We start from the raw sequence: 9,793 nt of genomic DNA, 5'->3' as shown, positions 1-9,793 counted from the left end.
ATTTCTCACAGATTTCTTCTTTCATGGGATTTTTTTATAGTCTTCGATAAACTTATAAATGTAACTAGAAACAAGCCTGTTAACTTAGGAAGGGAAAGATATATGTGCAGATTTATATTTTAACACAATAATATATAATGCAACAATCATAGATATTCACAGCATGTTTGACCAATCATAGATGAGCATGGCAATAAGTAGGCCTGTGCATATAAGGTGCAGATCAGGAGCCTTTCATAGAGATGAAATTTTTTTATGAAAAAACTAATTTCAAATTATGGCAAATTTAATATAATTTTTAACAAAAAAATGTACATCTATTTTTATTTCCACTTGTGTCTCTCATTTCACACGTTCACTCCTTCATCCAGTATTGACTATTGACCAATTATTTTTAAAATAGATCATGAAGATGAAGAACTCAATAAGATCAAGTCAAAAAATTCTCAGTAGAAGATATTTATTTTCAGCGTACCCAAAAATTTTACACCAAAGAAGTATTCATTTTTTTTCCCTACAAGTTCATTGTTGCATCCCTTTAGCAGGGGCGGCCCAATACATTTGGGGGCCTACGGCGAATCCAATAAATGAGGCCTTTTTTTTTAATAATAATTTTTTTAATAAATATAAAATACTTAAAAAATGATATGAAAATAGATAGTACACTATTTCAACGAAGATGCATGAATCTAACAAAAATAGACAAAAAATCTTTTTAATTTAATATAATTCTTCAATGGGAGCACAGAAAAATAATTATCCTAAAAGAAGGGCCATGAAACTGATTAAATAACTGAGATAATGCTTGACAATACTGTTTACCCCGTCAAGCAAGAGCAGAATAGGAAAAGGTCATTCCATGGCACTTTATGGCCATGGTAAAAAAAAGAATTTATCCAGAGAGGGGCCTCCCTATAAAAGAAAGTAGGGGCATTATGGGAAATTCACTCCATCTAATTAATAAAAGTCCCATCCCACCATCTCCCCTTCAAGTGAGTACCTAAGCAGCGACTGCAACATCACACGGCAGCAGCCATTGAACCCCCTCCCTCCTTTTTCTCTCTGTACCACCCAAGAGGGAAGAGGGAATAAGAAACCGAGAGGAGAAAATTAAAAGAATCTCCACCCTCCAAGAAGCCCATTTCCAATCCCCCTTTCTTCCTGATGGCCCGGCTGGGTCAGGAGTAATGTGAGGGAAGGAAAACCAAGACCAAAACCAAAAAAGAGAAGGGATGAAGGATGAGAGTGGCTTCAGGCGTGTATCAAGCCAACCAAATCCCTTTCTTCCTGATGGCTCACTGCCCAGGCCAGCGCCCAGCTACGACTCTAGCTATTGGAGACGGATGAAAAAGGCAGAAGGCTACAGATTAAATAAAAAAAAAAAACTATGCAGTGAGGACCGTGGGATGGAGCCTTCCGTGGGTCGGGGGCCTTAGGCGACCGCCTAAGTCGCCTAAGGCCCGAGCCGCCCTGCCTTTTAGGTCTATGCAAACAGATTACTGAGGAGTTTGTTTGCTTTGAAAGCCGTGCAAAGCACGATCCGAGAAGATCAATCACTCTCTCGCATGCAGCCCGAACCCGAGTGGAATTGGTAGTGTGGGTCCCTGCATGATGCTGTTCCCAGCGGCGCAACGTGAAAAAACGAAAAAGAAAAAAAAAAAAAAGATACGCTCCGTGGGTCCCACGAGAGATGCGGCAACTGCGTCCCCACGCCCCGGGCCCGGGGGTTTCTCCGAGCCGCCTACTTATGACGTGACGGTCGAACCGGGATTTCGTATACGGAATAAATTATTCGTTAAGGGTTTTATTATCCGTTTTTCTTCCCGGCGGCTCGCGGAAAAACCCGATCCGGTATCCTGGCCAAGGGTTTGGGATCGCGATCCGCACAACGCTCAAAGCAATACGAATGGTGGATTCGCGCGAAGGAAGGTGAATCCATCTTTCGCGCGAAAGATGCAACCCCTGTCCTTTGGCCAAGGGGACCCTCCTCCACACACCGGTCGACGAAGAGTTTCAAAGCCAAGAAATAATTAAAAAAAAATCTCACTTTTTTCTCCGTCGAGCGCGAGATGCTTTGCGTTGGTCCCAAGCGATGCTTCTCATTCCCTCTCTAGTTTACCCCATGTACGGCGGCGTCCCTCCGGCTTCCTCGCTCCTTCTCGCTCTGCTTCTTTTCTTTCCCCGTCTTTTCTTTTCTTTTCTTTCTCCCCTGCTTTGTTTTTAGTATACACTTCCACTGTTCTCTGGAGCTCGCCTCTCTCTCTCTCTCTGGTTGCTGATATCTGGGAGGTGTTGCTGGTTATTTGGGTAAGTCCGACGTGCTTCTTTTTCTTGTTTTTGGGCGGTAGTTTTGTTCGACGGTTGCTGTCAAGTTATCTTCACGACTTCGTGACGGTTGTTTTTGGTTCTGTTTTTTTTTTTTCCCTTGGGTGTTCTGTTATAGCTGTGTCGGTTTCCTTTCGTTTTTATATCTTCTGCCGTGTCTTATATGTCAACTTTGGTATTGTCTGAGTCTATGCCTGCTTCGTTGGTAGCGTGTAATGAAACGAGATGTTGAGGAGAAGACAAAGGTAGTTCTCTTTTTATGGCGGTGTAAAAATTTCTTTCTTTTATTCTAGATTCACTTGTCCTGATGCTTTTTTTAAGAATTTGCTGGCCTGGTTTTTACAGAGATTCTCTTTTGTTTTTTATTATAAAATCACGATGTTTTTCTTGTGTGTTTTTTTTTTTGTGGTTTTTAATTGTTTCCACTTGCCCACATAAAAAGTTTGACGGAGATATTTGGAATCTCTTGAGTATTCTAAATCCTACTATCGGCAATATCTTAAGAGCAATCTAGTGTATAGAAAAAAAAATTGAGTTGTATGATTTACGAACTTCCTTGAACTAGAATCTTAGATACGATTAATTTGCTGTTATTAATGTCGAGCTTTTATTTGGAACTGCCAGATGACACTTTGGAATGGGATATGCTTTTGAAGATCTTTGCAAAACAACCAATTGGGCAGAGTCTTGGACATGCATGCTTTTTTGACAATCTTTTGCCGTTTGATTTTATGTTTCTTTGAAGGAAATCCGGTCAAGAAATTGAAGCAGTGTGTGGTAGCGTGCGGTTGAGTTGAACAATGGAGGAGAAACCGTTTCCAGCATGGTCTTGGTCAGTAGAGCAATGCTTGAAGGAATACAATGTCAAATTGGAGAAAGGCTTGAGTTCCTATGAAGTTGAGAAGCGGCGGGAAAGGTATGGGTGGAACGAGCTCAGGAAAGAGAAGGGCAAGCCTTTGTGGTATCTCGTGTTGGAACAGTTCGATGATATGCTTGTCAAGATTCTCCTCGTTGCAGCGTTTATTTCCTTTGCCCTTGCTTACCTGCAGGGGAGTGAATCTGGGCGTGCAGGATTTGAGGTGTATGTGGAACCGGCTGTGATTGTCTTGATTCTTGTGCTCAATGCCATTGTGGGAGTTTGGCAGGAGAGTAATGCTGAGAAGGCTCTTGAAGCCCTGAAGGAGATGCAGTCTGAGTCTGCCAAGGTTCGTAGAGATGGGTGCTATGTGCCGAACTTGCCGGCACGGGAGCTAGTCCCAGGCGATGTCGTCGAATTGAGGGTTGGAGATAAGGTTCCTGCAGATATGAGAATAGCAGCTTTAAAGACCTCAACTTTGAGGGTCGAGCAAAGCTCGTTGACTGGGGAGAGCATGCCTGTGATCAAGGGAACAAATCCGGTGTTCCTAGATGATTGTGAGTTGCAGGCAAAAGAGTGTATGGTCTTTTCAGGAACGACCGTTGTGAATGGTAGCTGTGTCTGTATTGTCACTGGGATTGGTATGAGCACTGAAATAGGAAAAATTCAGACCCAGATTCATGAAGCCTCTCTGGAGGAACAAGATACTCCTCTCAAGAAGAAGCTAGACGAGTTTGGTGGGAGGCTTACTAGTGCAATTGGGATGGTTTGCCTTACAGTGTGGGCAATCAACTATAGGAATTTTATTGCTTGGGATGATCCCAATACATCTTTGTGGAATTTCCGCTTTTCTTTTGAAAAATGCACGTATTATTTTAAGATAGCAGTTGCACTTGCAGTGGCAGCTATTCCTGAAGGTCTTCCAGCTGTAATCACGACTTGTTTAGCTTTGGGTACCAGGAAGATGGCACAGAAAAATGCAATTGTCAGGAAGCTTCCGAGTGTAGAGACTTTAGGATGCACGACGGTAATATGCTCTGATAAGACTGGCACGCTAACAACGAACCAGATGTCTGTGAATGAATTTTTCACTCTTGGTGACAAGATAACTACATTTCGGTTGTTTCATGTGGAGGGTACAACATACAATCCAAGGGATGGAGGCATCACTGGTTGGATCTCCCACAACATGGAGGCAAGCTTGCAGGTTTTAGCGGAGATATGCACAATCTGCAATGATGCTGGGATATATTGCAACGATTACCTTTTCCGGGCTACTGGAATGCCTACTGAGGCAGCTCTCAAGGTTTGCTTTATATCTTCTGTCTTCCATTACCAATGATGTATCGTTGGAATGTGATTGAGACAATTAGGAAATTTAGTAATTTGCACCAAAAAAAAATATTGATTTGAAAAGGGATCTATTATTGGTTATATGTAGATGCAAGGATAGGATGTGAGTTCAGGAAACAACATGATTAACAGAACAGGGACATGGCTTTTGAAAAGAGCTTGAAATGAATCAAATCTGAAGTAATAAATGACATATATGCATGCTTGTGAAAATGTCAGGATTAGCTGCATTAACACCCAAGACGGATACTTAACAAGTAAATGTACAATAAAGTATGGAATTAGGCTTTTATTTAGTTCTTGTTCTATGTAATGGAAAAGATAGTTAAACTTAACATAGCAGAATCATGTATGGTGCCTTCGTCATTGCTGATTATATCAATATTTTGTTGTAGTTGATCATTTGCATCTCTAGTTCATTTCATGTGTCATGCACATTTTGGGATAATATCTGTACAAGTTTCTAGTAAATCTTAAATAGTTCGAGGGAAAGACATTTTCTTGCAAAAAGGGACTATATCAGAAAAGTGAGGTTCAAATTTTTTTTTCAGGTTTTAGATATTCTTAATTTTCTGATTTGTGAGTCAATGTAATGATTAAGTGTTACTTTTCCTAAAGGTACTGGTTGAGAAGATGGGAGTTCCAGATACAAAGGCAAGGAGCAGAATTTGTGATGCACAGCTTGCTGCTGACTACCACATTCATCATACAGCAGTTAAGTTAGGTAAGCTGAAGCATGCTAAATATTATTTGGTATTTGACAGTGATTGCAGGATTTTGCATTTCTTAGTCATTTTTTTGAAACATAGGCTGTTGCGACTGGTGGATAAGGAGATCGAGAAGGATTGCCACCTTGGAACTCGACCGAGTTCGCAAATCTATGAGTGTTATTGTCCGGGAACCAACTGGCAATAATCGCCTTCTTGTAAAGGTGCTTGATGGTTCTGACTGACTGCTATATGAATTAGCTATAATTGATAATTTATTTTCTGAAGATGTGTCAGCATTTTTTCAGACATTATCCTTAACTTTTATATTTTATGAAACTGTTTGTTTTTAAATAATACCCTTCTCACTTTACTGAGATATAGTTGTTAGTTATACCTCTAATTTTTGCACTTACTGAAGGTATGACTTCACGTGTTTCTATACCTTAAGCTCAAGGTAGTTCCAAGCAGAACAATCCTCCAGTCATTTGAGGAATATTGTGGAATCACATGAACATATCTATAAAGTGACCTTCGAGCAAAGTGTCATCCAAAAAGATTATGGAAACATCAGCATTATTCTATGATTCTTTGTGCAGTATGCAGGAACTTTTATTGAAACAAATTTCGTGGAATTTCAGAGAAATCATTGCTTATTCTGCTGGACATGAGCACTATAAATTTTGTTTTATTCTTTGCATCTTGAAACTAATGGCTTATAGTTTGCAGGGAGCTGTTGAGAGTATTCTGGAGAGGAGTTCAAGTGTACAACTTGCAGACGGATCAGTTGCTCTGTTGGATGAGCTATCCAGGCAGTTAATAATGTTGAGAGTCCATGAGATGAGCTCAAAAGGCTTGCGGTGCTTGGGCTTTGCATTCAAAGATGACTTAGGAGAGTTTTCAGACTATTATGCGGACACTCACCCTGCTCACAAGAAGTTGCTCGATCCAGCTAACTACTCAGAAATTGAAAGCAATCTAATTTTTGTTGGAGTTGTTGGTCTAAGGGTGTGTTCTGCCGCTATTTCTCAATCTCCACAGCATCTCTTTGCTGGTTGTCTTCTCAATTGTAAACATGTTCTTTATTGAACTCATAGTCATTACATTGCAATTTAAATAGGACCCTCCTCGTGATGAAGTTCATAAAGCAATTGAAGATTGTAGAGGTGCAGGCATCAGAGTTATAGTGATAACAGGTGATAATAAGTCCACAGCGGAGGCAGTCTGTCAGGAAATTGGATTATTTCCTAGTATGACAAGCATCAGGGGGAAAAGTTTTACTGGTAAAGAGTTCATGGCTCTTCCAGTTAGCCAACAGATTGAAATTTTGTCAAAACCTGGAGGTATAGTTTTTTCTCGTGCTGAGCCTAGGCACAAGCAAGAAATTGTGCGGCTGCTGAAGGAAATGGGTGAGATTGTTGCAATGACTGGTGATGGCGTTAATGATGCACCTGCACTAAAACTAGCTGACATTGGAATTGCTATGGGTATAACTGGAACTGAGGTAAGTAAAGTGTTCTCCTATTTGATGTAGGTAACACTTGTTTGTTTGCAGAAAGTACTGGAGTATTGCTTACTTGCATTACCTATTTATTAAAATCTTGCATGATGTTATTTCACTTGTTTGAGGTTTAGTTTTGGAAAGAAATCCATAGTTTGCTATGCTGCCCACTTTAAAAGTACTGAAACTTTGATTTGCTAGTTGATAGAACCTATCATGCTAGTATCTATTTGATTATTTTCTCTCTCTTATCATTTTACCTTTTATTTTGAAGCAATTCTTGAGAGTTATGGTGCCTTTTGTTGTACGTCAGAACTATATGTTATAATAACCCAGGATCTTAACCAAAAATCTAGCCAGAAGGTATTATTTGGGTTCTTTAGCCCTGTTTAAAAATTCTAGATCCTTTTGGTACATAAATGATGTAGGACTAAACATACGCCTGCACAGGTTCTCACATAGTCCCCTGTTTAAGGCCCGATATTCTTGCTATGCTAAGGGTCTAAATCCAATCAAATTCAATGACGAACACCACGATTGACCTATGGTTAACTCTAAAAGGACTAGTGCTACAATGCCCCTTAGTTCCACATAGCCATGGGCCATCTCCATTTTGATATCATTAGTAATGACCTGAGACCTCAAACAAAAGGGTAGCTAGAATGTTTTGAGTTCCTTGGTCTTGTATAAATACCTAAGATTTTCAGAGCATATAATCGATGTAGGACTAAACATATTCCTACAAGGATCCTCACATGTATGCTTTCTAGTTATCATTCTCCTGAGCCATCTTTCCATTTGCTGCTGAGCATAAAGGTCACCACAAGATAATTGGTGGTGACTGGTAACTATTAGTGAGTTACATGGTGATTAAGTTGATTAATATTTGTTTCAGGTTGCGAAAGAGGCTGCTGATATGGTTCTAGCAGATGATAATTTCAGTACAATTGTCTCAGCTGTTGCAGAAGGACGTGCTATATATGATAACATGAAATCCTTCATTAGGTTTCTTTACAAACACCTTGCAGTTGTCTCATATCTCCTAAATGATATGTATAATAACTCCTCCTTTTGTGCAGATACATGATATCTTCTAATGTGGGAGAAGTAATGTCCATCTTTCTGACTGCTGCACTTGGCATACCTGAGTGCCTTATACCAGTTCAACTTCTTTGGGTTAATTTGGTCACCGATGGGCCCCCTGCAACAGCTCTAGGTTTTAACCCTTCTGATGTTGATATCATGCAGAAGCCACCTCGCAAGAGCAATGATGCTCTCATCAATTCATGGGTTCTCTTTCGTTACCTGGTGAGTGTAATGCTTGACCTTTCAAGCTCTTCCTAGGTTTATGATAACAGTGAAATTTTAACAAGTAGAATATTGTAATGTTGAAATGCTTATGATTAGGCAGATAGTTTTTCAAAATATGGATTCAGTTCTGGAACTTAAAGTCAACCCAGATACTTCTTGGTGTCTTCACATAATGAAAATACTGATACATAAACATGCTTGGCATGCCATCAAGTCTACTCCACATCAAGGATTCTTTGATTATCACCATGCTTTGGGGCATCTAGTCCAATTGTTTGTCCACTACATAGTACACGCTTATATTTCATACATATGAATGCATTCTTGGATGTAAAATTAGAGACAAATCATTGTTTTTATTATGTCAAATATCAAGATCTAGGGTCCTTCTGGTAAAGAGAAATAAGAACCATAAGCAAGGAAATAGAAATCAAGTAAAAACACGAAGCACACAAAAACAACAAAGGAAGCTCCACTAAAGATGAAAAAATTACAAGGAGGTAGCCACTCAAATACAATCTCAAAATCCTAGCTCGCCATCTTTCAAGATACTCTATTTTAGGACTTATCCCAGATATCCTAACTGCTGCTTATACATGTGCCTGAAAAATTCTAATGGATTGACCGAAAATTTGGTTTTAGAGGCTCCTATCCCAATACTTCAAATAGATCTACACAATTAAGTATGAGATATCATCCAATAGTTTGGTTCTTTTGAAAACATCAATGCAGTAGATTGTTATGGGCAATTTGGAACTTTGATGCCTGTGTATCTAGGCAATGTTGCTTTTTAGAATTAAGCTCAATGAAAAGCGTAAACATTGATAATCATGTAGATCATCACTCCAATTAAATGGATTTCTATAGTTATCTTTACTGTTGCTTTTTTATGCACATAAGTTGAATGCTTAGGATATGTACCATTAATTTTGTTACTTGTGTTAATCCATGCTTTTTGCTGCATTAGGTAATTGGTTCTTATGTTGGTTTAGCAACTGTTGGCATCTTCGTGTTGTGGTATACCCAGCCATCCTTTCTGGGGATTGATCTTTCAAGCGATGGCCACACATTGGTCTCCCTATCTGAGCTCCGGTCATGGGGAGAGTGCCCCACATGGACAGATTTCTCACCTGATCCCTTCTTGGCCGGCGATCAAGTAATAGCTTTCACAGATCCCTGTGACTATTTCACTGTCGGAAAAGTTAAAGCAATGACCTTATCACTATCTGTTTTGGTAGCAATTGAGATGTTCAACTCGCTGAATGCTCTATCAGAAGATAATAGCTTGGTTAAGATGCCTCCATGGAAGAACCCATGGCTTCTTGTGGCAATGCTGGTTTCGTTCGGTCTCCATCTTCTCATACTTTACATACCCTTCCTGGCCAGTGTTTTTGGCATTGTTCCATTGAGTCTGAATGAGTGGCTTCTGGTTATTTTGGTTTCTTTCCCTGTAGTGCTCATTGATGAAGCACTTAAGTATGCAGGCAGAAGGCAATGGTGGACAAATCAGAAGCACAAAATAGCATAGAGGCCGCTAAAGGTTGTGATCCAGGGTGGTTGAAAAATATTGTCATCAGTTATGCATAATTGCAAATTCAAACGGAAGTTGTACAGTAAAATGTCCTATTGAACAAACTTCTTGTATTTCCTCTTTTTGCAAAGGTCTATGTTTGTCTTTCATAGTTTTTTCTAAAATAGTATTATTGCTAGAAGAACAACTTCGGAACTGGACTTCTTTAG

At 39.6% G+C, this 9,793-nt stretch overlaps 1 protein-coding gene across 3 annotated transcripts; it reads left to right on the top strand.

Moving 5' to 3' along the window:
* The first annotated feature begins 2,088 nt into the window (after positions 1-2,088).
* Positions 2,089-9,784, top strand: LOC103707717 (calcium-transporting ATPase, endoplasmic reticulum-type). 3 transcript variants are annotated; one of them, XM_017842962.3, is made up of 9 exons: positions 2,089-2,307; positions 3,071-4,487; positions 5,153-5,258; positions 5,344-5,465; positions 5,971-6,249; positions 6,362-6,745; positions 7,638-7,747; positions 7,822-8,050; positions 9,021-9,784. In XM_017842962.3, the coding sequence occupies exons 2-9, from the start codon at positions 3,126-3,128 to the stop codon at positions 9,579-9,581; spliced, it is 3,153 nt and encodes a 1,050-aa protein (XP_017698451.2). In that variant the 5' UTR covers positions 2,089-2,307; positions 3,071-3,125; the 3' UTR covers positions 9,582-9,784. The 3 variants fall into 3 exon arrangements, with proteins under 3 accessions (XP_017698451.2, XP_008790538.2, XP_038982539.1); XM_008792316.4 differs by having other exon boundaries at positions 2,090-2,307; positions 2,950-4,487; XM_039126611.1 differs by lacking the exon at positions 2,089-2,307 and adding an exon at positions 2,472-2,570 and having other exon boundaries at positions 2,950-4,487.
* Positions 9,785-9,793: the final 9 nt, after the last annotated feature.

This window comes from Phoenix dactylifera, chromosome 5, assembly GCF_009389715.1.
Source record: "Phoenix dactylifera cultivar Barhee BC4 chromosome 5, palm_55x_up_171113_PBpolish2nd_filt_p, whole genome shotgun sequence".
In the NCBI taxonomy this organism is placed as follows: domain Eukaryota; kingdom Viridiplantae; phylum Streptophyta; class Magnoliopsida; order Arecales; family Arecaceae; genus Phoenix; species Phoenix dactylifera.
The sequence above is the reverse complement of the archived record's forward strand: the minus strand, read 5'-3'. Positions and strand labels throughout refer to the sequence as shown.

What these genes read in the sequence shown, in the direction of transcription:
- LOC103707717 (XM_017842962.3), top strand. Translation starts at nt 3,126, where the DNA reads ATGGAGGAGAAACCGTTTCCAGCATGGTCTTGGTCAGTAGAGCAATGC. An exon ending in ATAATCGCCTTCTTGTAAAG is followed by an intron (nt 5,466 to 5,970) that starts GTGCTTGATGGT and finishes TATAGTTTGCAG; the next exon opens with GGAGCTGTTGAGAGTATTCT. An exon ending in AACATGAAATCCTTCATTAG is followed by an intron (nt 7,748 to 7,821) that starts GTTTCTTTACAA and finishes CCTTTTGTGCAG; the next exon opens with ATACATGATATCTTCTAATG.